At 41.9% G+C, this 24,733-nt stretch overlaps 1 protein-coding gene and 1 long non-coding RNA gene across 22 annotated transcripts in view; one reads left to right on the forward strand and one right to left on the reverse strand.

The window, feature by feature from the left end:
- Positions 1-24,733, reverse strand: part of PHLDB2 (pleckstrin homology like domain family B member 2) — a 73,877-nt gene that overhangs the window by 32,328 nt on the left and 16,816 nt on the right. For all 21 annotated transcript variants that reach the window (XM_083498543.1, XM_083498552.1, XM_083498549.1 and 18 more), the window contains 5 exons: positions 23,418-23,516; positions 18,151-19,487; positions 7,823-8,206; positions 5,137-5,280; positions 3,745-3,882 (listed from right to left, as the gene is read on the reverse strand). In XM_083498543.1, coding sequence (XP_083354669.1) covers positions 3,745-3,882; positions 5,137-5,280; positions 7,823-8,206; positions 18,151-19,487; positions 23,418-23,502 — 2,088 coding nt within the window. In that variant the 5' untranslated portion in view covers positions 23,503-23,516. The remainder of the gene's footprint in view (positions 1-3,744; positions 3,883-5,136; positions 5,281-7,822; positions 8,207-18,150; positions 19,488-23,417; positions 23,517-24,733) is intronic.
- The window catches only part of LOC310704806, a 31,770-nt gene continuing 16,868 nt past the window's right edge, over positions 9,832-24,733 (forward strand). The window contains exons 1-2 of the long non-coding RNA XR_014525026.1: positions 9,832-10,202; positions 19,108-19,182. This is a non-coding gene — a long non-coding RNA (uncharacterized lncRNA). The remainder of the gene's footprint in view (positions 10,203-19,107; positions 19,183-24,733) is intronic.

Genomic DNA, 24,733 nt, shown 5'->3' on the forward strand with positions numbered 1-24,733 from the left:
TGTGCGTTTGAAATGGGAAACTGTAGCTTAATTAAGGATAACAAACCAGGAGAATAAGCTTAACTTAGGCCCCATGTGAAGTCCTCCAAGATCCTCCATCTGGCCTTCAAGATTCCTCCCAGGCCACACCTTTCACAAACACTGCTCAGCACCCTTCCTAGAGTGCTTCAGCCTAGCTAGAATGTGTACTTGATCTGAGATTACTGCATCTTGTTTGTCAGGATGCAGAGACGCATCTCTCTGTGTAGAAACTTCCAACTTTTGCATGGCTAGAACGTGCAAAAGTAAGATTCGCATCTATTGCTCTGGCCCCTTCCCACCACTAGCATGTGGGAACTCTGCCCCATGAGGGAATACAGTCCACAGCCTGGAAAAGGTTCCCCACACCTAGGATAAAATATTAAAAAATTATCCATAATGTGAAGATTTAAACACTCAGGGTCATCCAAAGAAAGAGATTAAGGACAGATTCTAGGCAGATAGAGCAAAGTGCATATAGCCTCACCGCCCAACATAACTTATGGAACTCATTGCCACAGGATGTGATGATGGCTACTAGTTTAGAGAAAATCATGGAAGAGGATATGCCTGTCTATATGGCTGTGAGGCACCTCCATGTTCAGGGAATGTATGTTGCTTCTATGCCTTGCATGTGGGCTTGCCAGAAGCATCCCAGAGGCATTGTGTTGGCTCTATGAACCTTTGGCTTAATGCAGCGAAGCTCTTCTTTTGTACTAATTGTCTGTCCTACGAACATTTATCCAAGCTCCACTGATCCTTCATCTTTTATTCCACATTAGCAAATAGTACACAGCCTAAATTCAGCGGTAGTCTCATAATGCTGGCATTTTTTTGCTGACGTTGAATTTAGTCTTCCTGCAAATTAAGAAATCAAGTAAACTGGGTTCAATTTTATTCAAAACATTCTAACTTAATAAAACCTACTCAGGTGGTTGTGAATGTGCAGTTTCCTTTTCAATTGCTGCAGAACAATGGGAAATTACTGTGAAAGCATAAGTGGTTCAATATTCTGCAGCATGTTGTATGGTGTCTGTGGTCTTTGAAGTAGATGAATAAGATTACAAGTAATATGAAAATTCTCCCTTTAGTCTATTTTAAGCACGCAGATGGAAAGCTGATTATGTTTTCATTCATGATATCTCTTAAGAATTTCACAAGCTTCTGAAGCAGGTGCCCTTAAACGGTCAGATGACTTTGCATAAGACTTCCTGTCAAACAGGTGCCTAGATCAGCAATTAATTCCAGTCTTAACTCTTTCCATAAACATCAAGCTATCACCACCGCAAAACAGACCTGCTATCATTGGTGCTATATATTTTTATGAATGAAATGGTTTTGTCTTTCACAAGTTGTACACAGATATCATTTCACTATTCACAAATCTCCATTCACTGGTGGAAGAGATCAGAACAGCTGTTCAGAAGTGAACAGCAATACCAGAAAACGGAATACGAGTGGGGAAATGATACCACATGGGCTTTAAGGCTGAAGGAAGATACTGAAGGAGTCAAAATGATACATGGGAAGGATGCAGGTGTGAACTACAGCTGCTCCTTACAACTACCGTATTTACTCGAGTGTAAGGCGCACCTTTTTTGGCCAAATTATGTCACGAAAATTAGGGTGTGCGTTAGGTTTCATGGCACATTAGATTCAATCGCAAGCTTGAAAAGCACCGCTGATGCAGCAAATACTTTGGGGGTCCATAGGTTTTGAAAACTTAGGTGCGCATTAGATTCGATGGCGCATGAGATTCACGTCAATACGGTATCATCAAACCATTTGTAAACCACTAGAAACTAGAAGCTACAAAACCATTTATTCCAATGGTTCTTTCAGGAACAGCGTGTTAAAAAACAGAACTCACAGAGCAATCCTAACTAGTGCATCTCCTACATACATTAAGCTGCAATCTAAATATGTTGTTGTTGTTGTTGTTTAGTCATTTAGTTGTAGAATCATAGAATCATAGAATCATAGAGTTGGAAGAGACCACAAGGGCCATCGAGTCCAACCCCCTGCCAAGCAGGAAACACCATCAGAGCACTCCTGACATATGGTTGTCAAGCCTCTGCTTAAAGACCTCCAGAGAAGGAGACTCCACCACACTCCTTGGCAGCAAATTCCACTGTCAAACAGCTCTTACTGTCAGGAAGTTCTTCCTAATGTTTAGGTGGAATCTTCTTTCTTGTAGTTTGGATCCATTGCTCCGTGTCCGCTTCTCTGGAGCAGCAGAAAACAACCTTTCTCCCTCCTCTATGTGACATCCTTTTATATATTTGAACATGGCTATCATATCACCCCTTAACCTCCTCTTCTCCAGGCTAAACATGCCCAGCTCCCTTAGCCGTTCCTCATAAGGCATCGTTTCCAGGCCTTTGACCATTGTGTCCGACTCTTCGTGATCCCATGGACCAGAGCACGCCAGGCACTCCTGTCTTCCACTGGTCAAACTCTATATACTATAATATAATACAATAATATATATAATAATGTATATATAATAAAATTATATTATTATTTTTATAACTGCCAATGGTTGTGAAGGCAGTGTAAATCTTCTCTCTGTTGGGTGAATTTTAGTTACAGGCATCCTAATTTGGCCCATGAAACTGTCTTTCCACAGCCATACACACTGAATCTCATAGAACATCAGGGCAGATGTGGGACGGCTAAAGCTGCAGCTGCAAATGAACAAGCAGGAGCCTCGCAATGCGCTCCAGATTGTTTCTCTGCAAGCAGAGCTTGCATTCAGCAGCTTTTAAATTTGATGCCAAATGCATGCTCCATTGAGGCAAGTTCCATACAAGAGTTCCCAATGGGAGGACCGTTGTAGGAGGACTGCTGAAAGGGTAAAGCATTTATATACACATATGCACATCACTTCTCACATTCCTAAAAGCTATGGCCATGGGGTATTTTTTTTTACTGGCACACAACTTTGGACCTAATTTAGTGATTATGTGGATTCTCATTTTTACATAATCTTGAATTTCTGGAATGTGATAACATTTAATTAAAATGTTACAGTATTTGCACATTGGCTTCCACGTTACACATAAAATGATTTAATGTAATGTTCAATGCTCTTTTGCAACTTAGACTTTTGTTTCCTTTTGTCCCCTCAGTATTCTGTAGCAGGTTATCAAAACATTATGTTTAGGAGAGCAAATTCCAGGCGTGCAAAATTTAATGTACTTAAGCTAAAAATATGTAGCCATGAGAGGTAAATAAAATTCTCAAGATTTTCACTACTATGAAGGAAACCCATTGCAGATGACATTATTAAAATTGCTGAACATGCACAATAAGAAAAAGACTGTAGACACCACATTAAAGTGCAGAATCCCCCCCGTTATGCCTTACTCGTGTCTACTCAGAAGAAAATCTGAGTTTAATTTGACTTACTCCCAGGAAACTGCAAATGATTGCAGCCTTAGTTCTCATTCTTCATAATTCAACATGTTGTGTGTTTTCGTAATAACTGTGTTTCTTCAGTAAGTAACTAATTATAGCATCAATGCCCAACAAAACCCATACCAAGTTCAAATTATCTTTCTTTTTTAATTTCCACAGTGGCTTCTAAATTAGTTCACATATTTTTTTATTTCATCTTAAAACAATGCACCATGACACACTATTTTCTTTTGAAAATACCAGTTACTGAAATTCCAATTCTGCACAAAAATATAATTAAAACAGGGATACCATAACTTTATTTACCTTGGTCTTTTCACCAATGGCATTTCTCTCCAGCTCAGCTATCTTCCTGTTTAAATGATCCAGTATTTCCTTCTCCTTGAGAAGTTCAGCTGTTTCAGATTTCTGCTCCCCATCCAATAGGGCACATTCCATATCCATCTAAGAACACGAAAAAAATTTCTCAGCCTCAAGCCAGCTCACAAAGAAATACTGACAAACACTTTTTGAAGGCCTATTCATGCATGCTGCATATTTTAAAACACACTGTGATGCAAAGCCACATTAACTTCTCTTGAGATAGTTTAAGACATGTACAAAAACAGCATGCTATTGAAAACGGAATCCAAAGTTGGCAAGAACTTTCTAGTGCTTCTGCTTCTGTCTGCTTGTAGTATTTTCACTTCCTCATGGCACAGTTGTTATGTTGATCCCTTTTGTAACAGCTGCTCCCCCTTTACTAAGGTTATTCACTAGGAACTGAGTCATTTGCAGGTTGTTTTTGGCAATGTGAGATCCCAAGTAAAGCAGAATTCAGAAGGGATTTATAATTTAACGGTGGGGTTCATTTCCTTACGCTTTGGCTATGGCAGATACCTCTGCAGTACTCCCAAGTAATACTTCGCAGTTCATATTTGCAATTTTGTAGAATTCATTACTTACATGACTGCAATCCTAAACACACTTACTAGAGGGTAAGCCCCCTTGAATATAGTGCGGTTTATAGATTAGACACCAAGATCCAAGCTGTTGTCCCAATGAGGATCACCAACCCCCACCCCAAGCTGCTATAGCACCCTTCACTTGGATGTGCTATTGTGCTATCATTCGCATAGGACTAAAAATAAATGCTAACACCCAATGTGCTGGTGCTAAGGAGTGTGGCCAGCAGGTATATCAGCATCATGAGTACAGCTACTGTAAAAGGCACATTCTTGCTGTGCCTTCCATAGCTGTCAACTTTTCCCTTTTCTTGCAAGGAATCCTATTCAGAATAAGGGAATTTCCCTTAAAAAGGGGGGAAAGTTGACAGCTATGGTGCCTTCATGTGTTCACAACATACATGTGGTGGCATGATGACCATTGTACCACGGGCAAGGTACCCTTTTGGCCCAGCTGAACAGATGGTTATCTCCCCACCAAGCCATAGGCCAACTCTGACAGGTGGGCAGAGCCACCTGTCAATCTTCAGCTGATAGGCAGGTAAGCATGGCTTGGGGGGAAATGGGGGGGGGGCAATTTGGACCCACCAGAAGACCAGGTTTGATCCATGGGCTAGTGGCTCTCCAGCCTTGTTTCATATCAACCAACATTTCAGTAATCAGATGAATGTGTTTTATGTACACCTGCAGCTTCTTGCAGCAAGATAGAGGCTCAAATCTAATCAGATAAAAACAAAGAGAATACTTTTTATACCTCCCTAGAGGACTCATCCATCTGATCATTTAAATCTTTGACCTTCTGTTCAAGTTCTTCCAAGTTATTCAGTATTATAATGCGCTGTTCTTCCATCTGATTAAGCTCAAGTGCTCTTTGTTCATCACTTATGCACTCTGGTGTCTGAAAGAACAACAAGGAAGTGTTGTTACTTTTTAAAAATACAAGTTCCCAAAATGTATGTTTTCTCATTGCTCCATCCCCACCCCAACAACTGCTCTTAGTATTACCTAAAAATACCAGGCCCAAAACGTTGCTTAAGCCAGCAGATTTTTAAGAACAACAGCAGCAGAATTGCACTGTATAAATCAGATTCCCCCCCCCCCCTCCTTTGTTAATACTGTTTTCTCATACTCCTCAAAGGTGCTGTTTCAAAACTCCTACCCGTTTACCTATTGGACAATATGGGAAGATACAAAAACTAGTGTCAAGGCTATTTTCTGAGCAACTATTTTCTGCATCCTGTGATTTTTTTCCTGGGGGGGATGCAGGGGTACACATACTCCTAAACAGTTTGTGAATCTTTGTACTTTTGTCCACTTACTGTATTTATTTTCCCCGATTTGAACTACAAAATGGTGATTTTCTTGAGTCAAAATGAGAGTACCCCTAAACATTATTTTTTTTTATAGAAAGAAAAGCACTGCCTGCATCAAACTGCTTTAAACCCTAGCACAGGGAGGGACTGATAGCACAACAATCTCTTCAGGTTTATTCACACATTGCCTGTGCTTAGGACTGCGTCCCTGGTGCCCTGACTATGGCTTTTGTGTTCCAAGGGGGGCTGGCTAGTCTTCAGAGGGCAAATTAGTTGCATAAGGTCACAAGAGTATTTCTCAGTATCAGAACTACACCCAGGACTCAGTTCCTATTCTCTGTCCTTTGCCTTAAATTACTAAACCATATGCCCTTCTCTCAGATGTCTGTTAAGCAATACAGTTTTGGAGCTACAACTCTGGCATTTTAGAACAAATAATGAATTGCATTCAAGTGATCACTGCTATTGCTATTAACATAATATAAGAGATTTTTTTTTAATGAACTGTACTCCTTACTAGCACTAGTAATCCTAACAGGAAAGCCCCCTTTTCACAAGAATCCCTGCTCAGCTATTTCTAACACTGCAGCTTGGGTTTCACCTTACTAGCAGAGAATTAACAACAGGGTTCCTCACTTATAGGAGGCAAAGTATAATCATAAGGAAGAGATGCAAGACCACAATCCTGTAAAGACAAAGGGGGGGGGGACATTATAAACAAGCAGAGGGGGCACATGAAGAAGGGACTAGATGATTATTGCAGGGTGTGGGTCAGTTCATATAGCAGTATAGTGAGCAGTATAGACCACCCCCCCAGGAACAGCACTATGTGCTTTGAGAGGGAAAGAAGTAGAAAGGTGACATGGAACAATTCCATACATCTCTCTCTCTCCTTACGATATGAAGAATGTACCAAAAGGGAGAAACTAACAGGACCGTCCCTCATCCTCAGCCTAACCCAGTTGGTCACTGCTGCAACAATAATACATTTTTTCTTATATGATTCCCTGTTCACCAACAATACACAGCAGCATCTGCCTCCTGGGAGCTCTGTGCAGAGTGTTTTAACTTCCGAAAAATTATTATGCTGATCCCATGAGAGCACAACACTTCTACTAAGACCTGAAGATTCAGGGTTCAGTTTTTCTAAAAAGTCAATTCCGATCTCTTCGGGGTGTCGGAAAAACTGCAGCCTGGATTCCCCTCTCTTTCTGCCCTCCCAAACCCATTAGCAGTCTGCTAATCATAGCTGAGTGGGATGTGCAGTGCTTGTGTTGACAGTTCCAGGCACCATGCCATTCTCTAGTACAGGATACTATAAGGTCTAAAGGGCTCGAGGATACGAATTCACTTTTCTCATCCTAGTTTTCCTTTACCGGCTGACATATAACATTCTGTGTTTCCTGGAGGCAACTGAGCACACCCGGACATCATGAATCCTCTCTTTCAAACAGCATCACACTACACTTGTGGACAAACAGTTTAACGAAGACCACTTTGAGAGAGACAAGAGTACTTATTGCCCCCCTTTTTATTTTCTTTCTCTCTAGAAAAAAGTAACGTTCAGAGGCATAAGAAAGGTCTAACTGACAGCTACTTGTTGTTTCATTTGGACCATATGTCAGCATTGAAAAGAAAAGAAGTCACCAGCTTTTATTTTTGAATACTGATCTGGTTGCGTATTTTGCAATGGCTTCACTTCCCATCCGTTGCTCTGATTGGTGCCAAGGGGACTGTGCACTTCCTGGATGCCGCCACAGTGTGGCAGCCTTGAATGTAGCCTGCACTACTATATGAACTGGGCTCTCTTTCTTTGGTTGTCCAACAGTGATGGCAGCTGAAAATCAAGTAGACCCCCCCCCCCTTGGCAGTGGCAGTCAGTCACTAACAAACAGCATTGGGACCTGTCCGTGAAGAGGAGGTTGGTGCTGTTCAGAAAAGAAGTTACAAGGTGTTAGTTTGCACTTATCTGAATTGTGGCCTCAAAACTGGCATTTCTAAGCTAAACATATATATAAACGCAGGTTTGCGATTGAAACTTGTGGATTTTAACTATTTCTCATGGTAACTGATCTAACACAGAACGGGATCCCCAGCCAGTTTGTCTTATAAAGTATTTGCCATTACCTTGGACATGATGCTCAGGTAGGACGATTCATTGGCACTCTTCAAGAAGGGAGAAGAAGGTAAGGGTGATGTTGTCCTGTTGTCACCTAAATGTTTATTTGTTCTCATCCCTCGGGGGGTAAAGAATCCCATAGCATTTTGACCTAGATCACTGAACTCAGAGAAGTCGGTATCTCCAGTTGGCATCTGCAAGTGATTTCTGAATCTCGTTTCGGGAGTCATCTGAGAATCGTCAAAGACAGAATCTTCTTCAGATACCTGAAGCTTTTCAAGTTCTTTATTGATTTTCTGAACATCGGCTACAGTTGTGACAGTGGCAGGATCACTGTCTGGCTTGGAATATTCTGCACACAGGTTAAGAATGGTCTCCAGCCGCTGACGCTCCTAATATTTGAAAGAAGCAATGAAAACCATTAAAGGTGAGGGCTAGGATACATGCAGAAATTAATATTAGCATCAAACTGAATGAAAAGGGTACTTAAAAACTGGCACATTGATCCTGAATCCTATATCCTGGAATGTAGGTATCATGGATTTCAATCTAACATTCTTCTAATCAGCAAGCAATTCGTACATACTTTATAAATTTAAGCAAGCAACATGCAAAGGTCATGCAAGGCATAAACTTTTAGTAAATTATGATCACTCACAGAAAACAATGGACTTCAGAAGGGCAAATCTTCTAAATAAACATTTGTGGTAATGCAAACGTTAGGGTTAAGCAGACTCTGAAGGATTACGACTACATCAACATCAGTGATTGCTGAATCTCCTCTTGAGAAACGTTGCAAACCACACTTCATGCTTGCATTTCAACATATGAGTACTCTGTACTTGTGCAGTTCATGTGACTGCAAGGCTGAGGGTTTGGCCGAATTACACCACTAAAGGCTTGAGAAAGCTGTCACCAACACATAGCTTTACATACCTCCAGGTACAGTATAAAGTCAGTTTTAAAGGATGGTTCTCCAGGATGCAAGTTAAACATGTTACAGTAGCCTTAACCTTGCATTCAAAAGCACTGTACATGACAACTAGGGCAACTAGAGTCTCAGCTGCCAGCTACCTAATTTTCAGTATTCAGAAGTGCTCCTTTAACCTTAACCTTATTCCAAGTACTCAACTTCAATCTGTCTGCAAACTGAACATAAGAATAGACACAAAAAATAAGATCCAGTCCAAGCCTATGATTGTAAGGGCCGCTGAGTCCAAGGGAGCTTACTTGCAAGTAAATGTGCACAGGATTGCAATGTTACAGCACAATCTGATGCATGTCTATATAGGAACAAGTCTCGTGGAATTTATTCCAGGATAAGTGTGTCTGCACCCTCTGGGTGATTTGCAAGCGGGTGGTATACAGATAGTTTTAAAAATAAATAAAAATGCTTAACAATGTTATAGAAAGGATTCATTCCTCCCCCCCTTTTTAAAAAAAAATCTTGGGGGAAAGGTAAGTGGAGTTTGTGAAATCAAGATTTTCTGCATATCCATGAAAAACATGCAAGTATATGAAAAAAGAGCCCGATGCTATCCCGAAAAAGATAAGATTATGAGAAAATTCTGTACTTGCTTTTGAATTCTACCTTCTAGTCATGGAGAAAATATCAGTATAGTTGAGCTAGCATAGCTAGTCAAATGCATTCTTGAATGATATTGTATAGCATAGCTAGTCAAATGCATTCTAGAATTATCTTGTAACCTGACTTCCCCTCTTCTCCCCTCTCAAGACAGTAAACTGAAAAGACAAAATGACAACAAAATCCTTGCACCTCAAAACTCCTTTGCTCCCTCCATGCATTTTCTCCACAAGCCTCCAGCTCCCTCTTCATTTGCTTAGCCCGTATTTTCTCTCTTCCTCTTAAACCCGTATTCTTTGAGTAGCCAACCCATTTCTGAAAGCATCGTCTAACTGCTGGCCAGGAACATTTATCCATCCCTTGATGCTGCAACAGGCTACTGTGCTGGCACTTTTGCTACACCTTCACGGCAACGGTTGGGATAAACAAAACTCCACCCCCACACAGAGCGACAGGATGTGTTCGTACTGGCGTCTCTCCTCACCCACTCTTTGGAAGACAGGACATATCAAATGGAAGCCTGCGTGGCTGCTGTTCACCTTAGCCTTTCTCAAATGCAGCGGGGTGAGTTTTGCTCTCAATCCAGAACTGACAACACAGTCTAGAATGCACCAAACTTTAGGGTAAACGGGTGTTTTTTATATTTAAAAAATGCAGAAAAAAATATTGAGGATATCACCGTTTTAAGAACTGATTCTCAACCACTGGGAATGCAGAGAAAAGCTTCTTTCTGAATGCAACTGCTGATACTTCAAACATACAACTCAAGATGTGGATTTTAAATCTGGGAAAGCTGAAAACAGGTAGGTTCAGCGAGAAACCACAAGCCCCTAAATGCCTATATTTGCAAGAAAGAACGCCTCTATGCCTAAATAACAAACATAGCTTCCTTTCGCTACAGAGGTAATAGGAGACTATGTTGCATTGCTTCATTTCTATTTTGACTTGCACAACGTGGTATGAGAAAGCTTATGCACAGGAAGTTCTGTCGGCTGCTATTCTGTGCTGTCTGTTCATATCATCCTATTGGCTGCCAGCTAGTCATGGTTTCATTGCACCTGCATTCTGTTCATGCCATAAATTTAATTTCTTTTTGCAACTCAGGAAAACAGAGAGGCAACCAAGAGACTCGCAGGAATTAACAGCGCACACGTAGTCACAAGTTTCTTTTTATTACCACAGCATATTTCACAAAATATGACACTCATCGCATTACAGTGGTACCTCGGGTTAAGTACTTAATTCGTTCTGGAGTTACGTACTTAACCTAAAACTGTTTTTAACCTGAAGCACTACTTTAGCTAATGGGGCCTCCTGCTGCTGCCACGCTGCTGGAGCACGATTTCTATTCTCATCCTGAAGCAAAGTTCTTAACCTGAAGCACTATTTCTGGGTTAGCAGAGTCTGTAACCTGAAGCGTATGTAACCCGAGGTACCACTGTATAAGACAACTGCCTATTCTATGGAGATTCAAAGGGCACAATCCACCATGAAATTAAGTAGAGAAGAAAAAACACAATGAGATTATTAGAGAGGGTGGTATTCAACTAAGCATAATTAGTGTAGGCCCATTAAAATGAATGAACATGACTAAATGAGGCTCATTAATTTCAACAGATCTAAGCTGGGTAAAATGCAGTTGAATACCACCCAGTATTCAGTAGGGTCCAAGTACTTCCCATTAGCCTGTGAAACTTTATGCATGCTGTATTTTCTGCGAATGATCTACCTTCAGGTGAGAAAAGGGGTTCTGGGCCTATGGTTTGACACTATTAGTCCATGGCTGGCCACAGAAGATCTTCTGTGTCCTTGGTTCTAGCAACTCCTCTGCCTCATAGTTCAACAACAGGGTCACAACCACCTTTCCCCCCCCAAAAGAAATTTGTGATGAAATCTATGGTTCTGCGAAGGTGGAACAGAGTGCAAACAGACTTGCATATCTCCAACCCTTACAAGTTCTGTCTGTTCCATTTGTACTGCTGCTCTCTTACATTCTATGGTGTTACATAGATTCAATATGTTATTGCACATGTAAATCGGAGCTTCCCTACCTCCTGAGTTTTCTAGTCTACAGGTAAGAGCTGGAGCAAGTGTAGTAACATGTGAACTGGAAATCTTTGTGTCAAATCTCACCTCAGGCATGAACTTACTTGCTGCCTTTAAGGTGTCACTACTTCCCAACCTCAACCCACAATATGAAATATGGGGATGGTAAGATTAACCAGGCTTTTGACACATTCATAATCCAGCATTTCAATATATGGATTTAGTTTAAGAGTATTATTATTATTATTATTATTATTATTATTATTATTATTAATACCCCAACCATCTGTCTGGGCTTCCCCAGCCACTCTGGTTGGCTCTCAATAGAATATGAATAATAATAAACACAATAAAACATCAAACATTAAAAACTTCCCCAACAGGGCTGCCTTCAGATATCTTCTAACAGTCAGATAGTTCCAGTTACAGATAGGTAGCCGTGTTGGTCTGCCATAGTCAAAATAAAAAAATTCCTTCCAGTAGCACCTTAAAGACCAACTAAGTTAGTTCTTGGTATGAGCTTTCATGTGCATGCACACTTCTTCAGATACTTCTTCAGCACACGAAAGCTCATACCAAGAACTAACTTAGTTGGTCTTTAAGGTGCTACTGGAAGGAATTTTTTTAGTCAGATAGTTGTTTATTTCCTTGACATCTGACGGGAGGGCGTTCCACAGGCCGGGCGCCACCACTGAGAAGGCCCTCTGCCTGGTTCCCTGTAACCTCACTTCTCACAGTGAGGGAACTACCAGAAGGCCCTTGGAGCTGGACCTCAGTGTCAAGGCTGAACAATGGGGGTGGAGACACTCCTTCAGGTATACTGGGCCGAGGTTGTTTAGGTAACGTGTCATTGTTTTGCCTATTATATTCCACCACTATCTGCTAATCCCACATCTGCTATGTGAAATGGCAATAAGATTTTAATTTATAAATTATTATTATTATTATTATTATTATTATTATTATTATTATTATTCCCACACGAGCAGCACAACCAATGGCCCCTGAGACCATCCTGAGTAGCACAATAATAAGAAGAGTAATGTGATCAATGTCTCCTTAAGAAGCACTGGCTTTGACCCGTGAAGACTTCAGTGGCTCAGCACCCTAAGGAAACTCTCTTTTCATATGACTCTTAGGTCATCAGCAGAGACCATCTTCAGAGCACCCTCTCTGGCAGTAAGGTGGCAACGAGAGAACCTTTTGAATTGTAGGTCCCTGACTATGGAGTGCTCTCCCCAGAAAAAACCACCAGGTGGCAGCATTACTTCCTTTTTTAGTGCCAGGACTAGGGAGCTTCCTAACCAGCTTTTCAACTGAGCGTTCATGCTAACGCGTTCATACAAAAGTTACTGAGCATTCATCCCAATACATTCATGCAAAAGTATCTGGCAGGCACTGGGAAACAACAGCTGTTATCCTGCACTTTCCAGTGCAATTTTCTGTCACTTTTCTTATTGGACCTTTTGCAAGCAGGAAAAGTGATAAACTGCACTAGAAAGAGCAAAATAAGAACCCCATTTTGCATGAAGAAACAGCCTCTCCAGCAGCCAAGACTTTTCTCTACTCCCAGAGATTGGATTTTAATTTTTTTCTCTGGCTGCTTGGTGGTGGTTGCTTTAACAGTGATCCTTCTGATGTTCTTGGGGAATGAGGCTTTTTACCTGTTTGTGTGTGACCACATATATCCTGGTGTGTGCGAATTCCTATATTTTCTCCTTTTCTATCTTGTTGCAAGTAGCCCTGAGCTCTTTGGGATACAAGATGAGCAAACGTTACTATTCTCTTTGCTTCGCTTCAAGGGTCTAATCGAGATGTAGCACAGATCGGAACACACTCCTTATATAAAATGAATAAATTAACTCTATATTTTCCAACTCTATGATTCTGTGATAGGGTGGTGATTGAATCTTTTCCAGCCCTAAGGTCACACTGACGGCCACACGCCTCTCTGTGGGCTACATGAACTAGCACATGTACATACACAGCACACTCACAAAGCATGCAGGAACACAGCACCCCTTCATTCACACATGCAGATGCATACACACATAATCAGCATTTCCAACCCTTTCCATTCCAATGCTTGGGGAGCATGCCATTTACTCTCCACCGAGAGCTACGTGTAACATGAAATGAACATGTCCACACATCCTCCACTCCAGCCCTGAGGTACAGGTGAAATACTGACTCTTTACTGTTAAAGAGCAGGCAGGGAGCTTTATCTCTCCTCTCAGTGCTGCGGTGCTGAGCACTGAGATCCTTCTGGCTGCTCTTGAGTTAGAAGATTTATATCAGGCATAGGCAAACTCTGACCATCCAGATGTTTTGGAACTACAATTCCCATCATCCCTAGCTAACAGGACCAGTGGTCAGGGATGATGGGAATTGTAGTCTCAAAGCATCTGGAGGGCCAGAGTTTGCCTATGCCTGATTTATGTTCTGATCTTAGTGCTGTAGTGGATTTCATCTCCAGATCTCCAGGATCCGGACTGCTCTCTAAACATCAGACAGAGAACTTCATATCCTGATCACTTGGACTGGAATGTATATATTAAATTTTCTGTTTTACAATTTTGAATACTCATCTAAACATCCTTAAAATACCAATGATTTCCCTTCTTCTCTTTCCATAGTTCATTTTGCATACCATAAATCCCTGCACATTTAACATAAACTAAACCATTCCATATTCCATTGTTACATCTATCAAAACGTATTTGCGCTCTTGAATTTATCTTAATGCTGCCAATGTATTCAAGTGCACACAATTTCCCCCCATATATTCAATAAACATTTTCCAATCTTCTCTAAACATATGTTCTTGTTCTCTTATTCTATATGTTAAGTCTGCAAGCCGCGCATATTCTGTCAACTTAAGTTGCCACTCTTCTTTGGTTGGGACATGCTCGTTTTCCATTTTAGGGCTAACAAAACCCGGGCCGCAGTAGTGGCATACATAAATACCCTTTTTTTGCTATTTTAATCACTGATATGGGATGCAAAACAACTGAAACCAACCCTATGTGTGCTTTTGCGTATCTATTACAGAATTTTTTTATTAAGTAGCACCATCTAGAGGCAAAACTGTGCACGTCCTTAAACTGCAGGCTGGTTTTACTCAATTTGGACACCAGAGGCAGAGCTGTCCATTTCTCTTCAGCAGTCCATTCCCTAACTTCAACATGTCAGCAGCCTGAGGCATGAAAGCAAGACAGAATAATAGAACCAGACAATTGTAGAGTTGAAAGGCACCACGAGGCTCATCTAGTCTAACTTCCCTGCAATGCGGGAATCTTTTTGCCTGACGTGGGGTTCAAACCCATGCCCTGATTTTCAGAGTCTCTTGCTTCACCAGCTGAGCTATCCCATGGTCCAATGCTTGAACACAGAGAAGCAAAGGCTAACCAACTGGGCCAAATCATTTGGCCATGTGTCGCTGAAAGATCCCAGAAGATTCAGCACTGCCTCTTGTCAGACACACAGAAGAACCCTGTTACTAAAAATATGCTAACTTGCTAAAGGGGTCAGTACCACGATCAAGCATGATATTGACTACTGTTCCTGAATTGATGTGCCAACAAGGAACTAGGCATGCTATGGAAATGGAAGGAGCTTCGGCTTTTATGAGTTAAATCTATGTTTTATCTTTGCTTGGTAAACAAAGGATCTATGCACAATTCCAGAAGCTGGAATTCTCCCTGCTTGCTAGTCATTTATCTGCCTCATTGGAAGTGGAACTCACAGGGGCCTAGTACTGTATTGGGGGTAAGTTGGATCAGGAATATAGAGCAGGAGAAAGAGTCAAACAGTTCTTCCTCTGGTGCTGTAAAAGTAAAGGTACCCCTGACCATTAGGTCCAGTCGCGGACGACTCTGGGGTTGCGGCGCTCATTCGCTCTATAGGCCGAGGGAGCCGGCATACAGCTTCCGGGTCATGTGGCCAGCATGACTAAGCCACTTCTGCCGAACCAGAGCAGCACATGGAAATGCCATTTACCTTCCCGCCAGAAGGTACCTTCCTACCTATTTATCTACTTGCACTTTGATGTGCTTTCGAACTGCTAGGCGGGCAGGAGCTGGGACCAAACAACGGGAGCTCACCCCGTCACAGGGATTCGAACCGCCAACTTTCTGATTGGCAAGCCCTAGGTTCTGTGGTTTAGACCACAGCGCCACCCAGAAAGCCAGCAACCCCACACTGTCACTATCAAATAAACAGCCCTGAATTATATCCAGACGTTGGACATTTTATGTTCTTGCAGAGAAATCTTATACATACCAACTCAGAAGTATTTCCCATTTGCTTCAATGGGGCTTACTCCCACATAAATTAGACCTAAGATTGTAGCCTCAAAGTGAGACACTAATATTGCATATTATTTCATTGTTTTCCCTGAAGAAGCAGGGAATCCTCCATGGCATACTTACAAGGTTCCTGGAAATGTAACATCCCTACTTGTGCATTTGAATGAGTTCTCAAGAAAACAGAATAAATTATTGTGTTCTGAGAATAATTAATGCTGAACACTTTTTTTTTTTAAGTAAGGAGGAGAAGATGCTAAAACTAGCTTCTTATTTATCCACTGGAAATGGATCTAGATTGTTCTTTGCTTGATTCTCCACACACAGGGCAGAAACGCAAAGCGGGTCTGGCGTCACAGCTTGCCCTGTAACTAAGCACAACACCAAGAGGCTCCTTTGAAGGATAGTACAATTAAAGCTGCAGAACAGCTGACCTTTTGAAAAAAGCATTAAGCCAAGGATGGAAGGGGTCTGCCCAACAAATACACGCTTCCTTCCAGAGCTGTTATTGTTGGTTCTTAACACCCTTCAAAGGTTTGAACACAAAGTCCTCAATCCCAGCCCTCTGAGTGGCCAACTTGAAAGACAATTACCCTTCTAGAATGCTAAAAATGGAAAACTAAATTAAGTGGGAGGAAATTCCTTCATATGTAAACACCGAGGCTCTTTCCACATGTCACAAACCAGCAGGCCTACATCCTATTACAGGATGAAAGCTGTTAAAAGGGAGAAGAAAGTGCTGCTGTAAGGGAAACAACAGCCAAACAGAATCAGAAACAAATATTTTGCCATTTTATCTTTATGATAAGTACTATTCTTCAAGCTTTCACAAGGGTACAATTACTGATTCCTTCAAATCTCTCATTAAGAGATTTCTCGTTTTAGCTCTGTATACCCACATCAACACTGAATATCCTCTATTGTGTGGGGCCACAGGGCACCTAGTATGACTCTCTAATGTCCCACTAGGTCTCTGAAACATGTTTCTCTGCACATTCCATCCTTCAAGCAGAACACACTAGGAACAGGAACCACCAGAATACTTGCTGACTGTTGCAAACCAATGACAAGAGGCTTAGAGCCAGTGCAGAATGCACACACATTGTTAGATTTCTCATCACTTACGGGCTTGATGACTTACAGCTGCATGTATGAAACCCACTGTTATTTGAGGTATTCTGTTTTCTATGGAATGGCTCGTTCACACATTCAAGTCACCACTTGATACCTACTGCAAGTCGTGCAGTGATTTACATGCATGTGTGAACTCTCCCTGGAAAAAAGCGCTTTGAAGGTTAGTCCTGTGCTATCTCACCATTTTTAAAAACTGCCTGGCACAAGCTATGATGCCCCCAAATGGAAATATGCTCCGACTGAACAATCTATTTATTTATTTTCTTGCAATTACTGGTACATTCAGCCTTTCTTCTGATATAGAACCTGAGGCAGCGTACATTTGGTTCCCAGGTGGCCACCCACCCAGACCTGTTTAGCTTCAGCAGGTAAAAGGTAAAGGACCCCCAGACGGTTAAGCCCAGTCAAAGGCGACTATGGGGTTGCGGCGCTCATCTCACTTTCATGCGTTTGTCCACAGACAGCTTTCCAGGTCATGTGGCCAGCAGAACTAAACCGCTTCTGGCACAACAGAACACCTTGATGTAAGCCAGAGCACAAGGAAATGCCGTTTACCTTTCCGCCACAGTGGTACCTATTTATCTACTTGCACTGGTGTGTTTTTGAACTGCTAGGTTGGCAGGAGCTGGGACAGAGCAACAGGAGCTCACCCCATCGTGAGGATTTGAACCGTTGACCTTCTGATCAACAAGCCCAAGAGGCTCAGTGGTTTAGACCACAGTGCCACCCACAAGGTGGTGCCATCACATGCCTTCAGACCATACTCTGGTCTGCATGCTGTCACAAAATTTTCCAGTTTGCTCTCTTCAACAAAATGCACACAAGAATGCCTCCAAACAGCTTAGGCTGGAGACATGAGTTACTTACCCAGCCACCACAAAACAATGACATCAACTTTTTTTCTTTAAGTGCTGTATAATTGCAGCCTATACTTTGTGGCTTTTAAGTATATGGTCATTTTGGCAGAACACGCAGTATGAATGGCTGAAATTCCTATCAATTTCCTACATCATACATATGATTTCATTAGACCGCCCAGATTTCAAGGCAGGACACTACATGGCCAATTGACTTCAGAGGTTGACAGAGTAAACACTGTCTCACCCATGTACAAGGTCAAACACCCAAATCTGAGAACACAACAGCAGTGTGTGAGCGCCTGCACACACACACACACACACACACACACACAACTTAATAATTTTAACTTCGGCAAAGGCTTAGAAGCAGAACATCTTGTTAAAAATTAACCAGAAAGTATCATTACCAGTCGTTCCATCTCCTGTTCTTTCAGCCTTTCTTCCCTCTGCCTCCGGTGGTAATCCATGAGGTCATCCCTTCCGGAAACAGAACTAATGCTATTCTTTCGCTCCCGGATGGAAGGGGTCTGCCTGAGGCTTTCCAGCTCCATTTCCTCAAACTCCATGGAACTGCTGGAAACTTTCCTTCTGATAGGGAACGCTCTCTCGGGATCCACAGGGGTGAAAGAATTGATCGGGCTGGTCCCTGAGAGTCCAACTCTGTCAAAGTCGTCGGGCCCATACGGGGAAGAAGAAGCCAGGAGCATTTTCCGAGCTATGCGGGGGCTGGCAGGAACACTGAGAGTTGAATTCACATAGGAATTGGTTTCAGGTGCAAAGTTCGTATGCGGCAAAACCCCTGAGGTGTAGGAAGAAAAGTTAAGGTAATTGTCAGCATCCAGTATACTCTGAGGTAGAAGATCTTTTTCCACAATCTTTTTTCTTTTGGTGTTCCCAAGGGAGCTCCTTGGGGGTAAACTTAGCGGCACCAGCTGGCTTTCTGACGATTTGTAAAGCCTAGGTAAAGAACGGCTATAAACTCCCATATGGCTCAGGGAGCCTCCAGAATACTTCCTGGTTCTAGACCCCAACATGTCCATGGTTGGGTCCTTCTGTTTAGCTGCTCTGGTCTGAAGTGAAAGGAGATCTTGAATATTCATCCTCCTGCCTTGCTTTGGGCTGGAGGGCATACTAGCCGCTCCCGAGCATCCGAGTGGCGAAAGAATTATCTCATTCCCTGAGCTTCCATTCCACATGGCAAGAAGAGACGCAGCGTTTTTCCGCCCATCCAGCACTCCTGGGAAGTAGACGTTATCGTAAGATTTATTCTTCTGACTATACTTTGAGTAGGGAAACTTATCCAGATGTCCAAACTGTTTCTCATTTTCTCTGGCAACGTAAATATCAAAGTCTCTCTTCCCTAGGCTGTACCCACTTAAGGATGGAGACGTGCCTGAAATGGAGCCCAGATGTTTCCCAGAGATGTTCTTTTCTGAAAGGTAAGAGCTCTCACAAGCCAATGGCTTGCTTCCTTGGAGCTTGGAAGCAGACGACATACTCTTAACGCTAGACGCAGGGCTGGATTTGGGTGGCAGCGGCTGTGAGAGTGTTAAGTAAGAACCGGCACAATCACCGTTTGCCTTGAACCTCAGACTCGGCGAATTTTTTTTCTGGTTAAGCCTGTCCATTATATCCTGGAGATCATTTTCAAGGGAATTCATCACTCCCTCCTTCCCTAAATTGGGATTTTGTAATTCCACCTGGTTTTGCACGTGACCGTACTCTTCCATCATTTTACTGGCATCTGAAAGAGGGAGGAAGAGAAGGAAAAGAAAAAAGTTTCAGCAAGTGAATTATTTGGCATTCAACCTGCAATCAGATTACAATTCATGTGCAGAAACTCACATTGCATGAAATCCATAATGCCTTTCTAGTAAATATGGTCATATAATCCAATAATGATTGTTACTTTCAGAGAATGTGTTTCAAAGTACTTTATAAAAATTCGGGGAGGTTTCAAATAACCATCTTGTAAGAAAAATCAAGGTGGAGAAGAGGGTTATCTCAATGTAATGGAAGCAATAACTACACCAGACTTGCCCAGCATGTGTTTCTACCAAATCAGCAATGCACAATGACCCACCAGGGACACAATAACCTGTTTTAGCTGCTTGCCTGCCTGCAGAAATGGGGTACAAGGGCTGGATGGTTAAAGCTCTGACTGGCTACTGTATATGGGTGGTAAGTTTCATTAGGCTTTGCTGGGTCACAGGTACCATTGGCCTGTCTAAATCTTCCAGATTACCCAGAGTTTCTTTGGTGATCAGACCACATTAAATTTATTACATTCAGATTCCACTTTTCCTCCAAAAAGCAAAAGGGAGTGTACATGGGTTCTCCTGGCTTCCATTTTATTCTCACAACACCCCTGAAAAGTAGGTCAGATTGAGAAAAAGGGACTGGTCCAGCGAGCTTCCTGGCCGAAGTGAGATTTAAACCCTTGTCTTCCAGGTTCTAATCCAACACTCTAATCACTTTATACCCTCCCCTAATGAAGTCTCTCATCTTGCCGAGATAGCAGAATTACCGTATTTTTCGCTCTATAAGACGCACCAGACCACAAGACGCACCTAGTTTTTGGAGGAGGAAAACAAGAAAAAAAATATTCTGAATCTCAGAAGCCAGAACAGAAAGAGGGATCACTGCTCAGTGAAAGCAGCAATCCCTCTTGCTGTTCTGGCTTCTGGGATAGCTGCACAGCCTGCATTCGCTCCATAAGACGCACACACATTTTCCCTTACTTTTTAGGAGGGAAAAAGTGAGTCTTATAGAGCAAAAAATACGGTATATGGGATTACTGGCAAAGGTCATAGTAGCATGATTCACAATCCATGCTGTTCCTTTTCCAAAACTCTCTGGATTCAGCTGGCAGTTTTAGTAAGCTGGCAAACTGACTTTGAACAAAAACTCATGTTTTATAATATGAATACAGTTCCAATCAAAATACTATCATGGAGAAGTATTTTATTTTGCACCTGCCTGCCAAGAAGCACAATCCAACCTGAAGTCTCAAAGTTTCTCATACTTAATGGGATGTCATTTCTAATAAATGGTACAACAGGAACTATGTAGTGCAATCCTGCCTTTATCAGGGATGGCAGCAGCTAGTTCTCAAACGCCTTGGTACGCAAACAACTTGGAACCCAAACACTGCAAACCCGGAAGTAAGTGTTCCAGTTTGTGAACTTCTTTCGGAAGCCAAACATGCTCCATTTTGAGTGCCACACTTCCATTTTGAGTGTTAAGCTGAGGCCTGTCTGTTTTTGCTATTTATTTTGAGTTTTTGTTTTTGCGGCTCTTTTTTGTTTGTTTCTGTGACTGTGTGGAACCCAGTTCAGCTACTGATTGATTGATTGTGCGTCTGCAGTACATTGTTTATTGTTTCCATTTTATGAATCAATGGTCTCGTTAGATAGTAAAATTCATATTAAATTGATGTTTTAGGGGTTGTTTTTAAAAATCTGGAATGGATTAATCCATTTTGCAATACTTTCTATGGGAAAGTGAGCCTTGCTTTTGGAATGCTTTGGTTTTGGAACGGACTTCCTGAACGGTTAAAGTTTGAGAATCAAGGTACCACTCTATACGATTTTACATATTTTGAAAATATATTTTAAAATTCCTATGCCCCAGGTCTCGGTCTCCATCAACAGCAAAAGCAGACAGGTTCCTTGGTATATGAAGTTTCTGTATAAACAGAGCTGAAGATTATTACTTTTTTTTAACCTAATAAACCACCTAAAACTAATCTCCAGTTCGGTTTGTATAAAATTGCTTTGTTTCTCTTTATTTCTGTTTTCCAACTATGAAGGAACCTGTTTGTTTTGCCTAAGCACGGCCTGTAATCTTAGATGGAAGGACCCAGGTTTTCAAGTTAACAAAACAGACAGCATTTCCCCCTGAACCCCTGAAGGTTTGTCAAACACAGTTTAGATTTATCAGTGGTGATACAAAAGACTATCCATCTGTGAAAGGGAGTCAAAGCACATGGAAAAATTTATTCATTGGCAAGTATCTTCCATTACTCCACCCAACACACACAAGAACAATTTGATTCAACTGCTAGAGTTATTATGTGCAGCTTCACATACCAGCCACCTAAGGACTGGAGCCTGGATGTTTAATATCCCAGCAATCCACAACCAGATGCCCATTGCCTAAGAAAGTTTCTGCTACTTCCCCCTTCTTGACCAACCGCACACTTAACTTTGACAAACATGCCAGCAAACCCATAAAGATCTGGAAAATTGCCCTGAAATGGAAAACTCTCCCCCTTAACCTCAAATGTGGTAGATGGTAAAATAGATGTTCAGAAAAGCACATCATTTGTTCCAGAGCTGAACTAAGGTAGCCAAAGCAGGTTTGTGGGACTGAGATTTGGTTCCAGCTAAACGCTATGGATTTTTCAAGACGATTTAGGAACACAGAAAGTTAATGCAATATTTCCTGTTAATAAGTGCACATTTCTCCTTACCACACTGATCACATATCTACATTTATTTTTAAATTTAGACTCCATTTAAGCTGTTTCTGATATGGAGTTCCCTGCTGAAGTATGACTTCTGAGATGGTTTTATTGGCACTCCCAACAAAGCACAGATAAAACAGTTTGTTTTCATAGGTGCAAGAAGAACCTTTTCCAGCTGAAGGTCAGCCAGAGTTGAAATTGATTAGCTTTCATTACAGAGTGCCTGTCTCATCTGTATAGGCTGGATTTGCTAGTTAAAGCTATACGGATACATTGTCTTTTTCCTACTTGTCCGGTTTCTTAAAATAGGTAGCTAATTGGGAGACTCAGCATTATTGAACAGAAAGACTAACCAAATGAAGCTTGTTTTCCTGTAGCAGACTCACATACATGAGGATGCAATACTAAAAACATCTACTGAGGAATAAGCCTCACAGAGCATACAGGACTCACTTTTGAAAAAGCATGTGCAGGTTTATTTTGTGAATTACTGAAGTAACCTGAAGAAGAAGAAGAAGAAGAAGAAGAAGAAGAAGAAGAAGAAGAAGAAGAAGAAGAAGAATTTATTATTTCTATCCCACCCATCTGGCTGGTTCCCCAGCCACTCTGGGCGGCTCGCAAGAGAAAATTAAAACATCAAACATTAAAAACTTCCCTAAACAGGGCTGCCTTCAGATGTCTTCTAAAAATCAGATAGTTGTTTATTTCCTTGACATCAGATGCGAGGGTGTTCCACAGGGCGGGTACCACCACCGAGAAGGCCCTGTGCCTGGTTCCCTGCAACCTCACTTCTCGCAGGGAGGGAACCACCAGAAGGCTCTCGGAGCTGGACCTCAGTGTCTAGGCTGAATTATGGGGGTGGAGACAGAATTGTACAGCAGAGTTGGGCATCAACATTTAAACAGTACCAGAACCATTAAATGTTATGACCGAGGTGGGGAACATTTTCCTCACAGAAGCATATGCCAGTGGCAGGTGAGTCTGAAGCCAAAACTGAGCTTGGCAAGAGCCTGAAGTGTACATCAATTCATTTCCACACACACAAAAGCACATCTCACTCATCCTCCCATTCTCTCTCTTTCTCTCTGACTGTCACATTCAAAAAACATGGGTACACACACTGCCAAAAAAGAATCCATTCACTGTAGCGCTTCCTCCCCTGTGTTAAGTAAACATCCCTCTAAATATAAATGACACAACTCATACCTGTCCCAAGATTCTGGTAAGTGAGATTATTTCTTTCTGACATCATATCATTTGCTAGAAGGAGCAGGCGGTCAGGCTGAGCCATGTAAATATTGACACCTGTAAATAAAACAAAGAGTGTTACTTTAATAAACCAACCATTGTAATGGTCACAAATGCTTTGAAAACATAATCTGATTTACTTGTTGAAGCATTATAGCTGCCATTTGAAACTAAGCAGATCTGCAGCACAACTGATAAGCGTAAAATCCAAAAACAAGTTACAAATAAAAAATCTGAATAAGACAGAAACAGAAGTTGGGAGTGGGCTGGGGGCAGAACAGAAAGAAAGAGGCCCCAAAGCAACAGCCAAATCAAGAAAAAGATTAGCTCTGTGGGGTCAAAGGATAAACACACGCCCTGGATAGACATTTCACTGATATGTGTCAAAGATTTTAACATTCAAACAATGTCCTCCAAAGTTCCCCATCCTCTCCAATCTGCATTCGGAGGACACATATGTGTCACCAGTCACATTCATGATGATAGAAAGAGTCAATCCACATAGTCATTCCTCTTGCATATGCTGTTTGGTCCCCTTCAGTGACATAAATGGAGGGGCTCTGACCTGGGGCTCTTTGAAGCTGTCAGCATGTGACAGTGGCCACACCCAAGCTGGTGCCAAACCAACTGCTGTGCTTTTCTTTGGACCACATCAGTGAGTCCGAGAGGAGGGGGTCCTGTCATGTGGGCAGCCCAGGACTTCCATACACAGGTCTGTGCATCCAGGGAGGTCACTTCGGTGCTGCTAACACAGCAGTTTGACTTCACCCCCAGAAGCACCCGCCATTGTCTCTAGAGACAGATGGATGCCAACAATGCTTTCTACTCAGTTATACCAGGGGTGGGGGACCTCAGGCCGAGGGTCCAAAAGAAGCCCTCCAAGGTCTTTCTCTCTCACACCCCCTTGAAATTCTTCTCAGGCCACATTCCTACCTCCAGACCAGAACTAGCTCTGTTTTCCACTGAATTGTTTTTGTCTGGTAGAAATGTGTCCTTGAATTATAATACTTGCCTGGATGGAAGCTAGAGAGGGGTGTGCAACCTCTTTTTTAAAAAAACAAACTTCCTTGGAGATTTTTAAGCAGAGGTTGGATGGTCAACTGTCATGGATGCTTTAGTTGAGATTCCTGGACTAGATGACTTTTGGATCCCTTCCAACTCTAAGATTCTATGACCCTATGTTTTGCAGAAACTAGGCAACTGTAGAAAGGTAAAAGTTGTTTGCACTGCTCTGCTCCCTTTTCCCTCTGGCCCTCCTACCCTTGGCATGTGGA

This window comes from Podarcis liolepis (genome assembly GCF_965112155.1).
Source record: "Podarcis liolepis genome assembly, chromosome: 4".
NCBI lineage: Eukaryota > Metazoa > Chordata > Lepidosauria > Squamata > Lacertidae > Podarcis > Podarcis liolepis.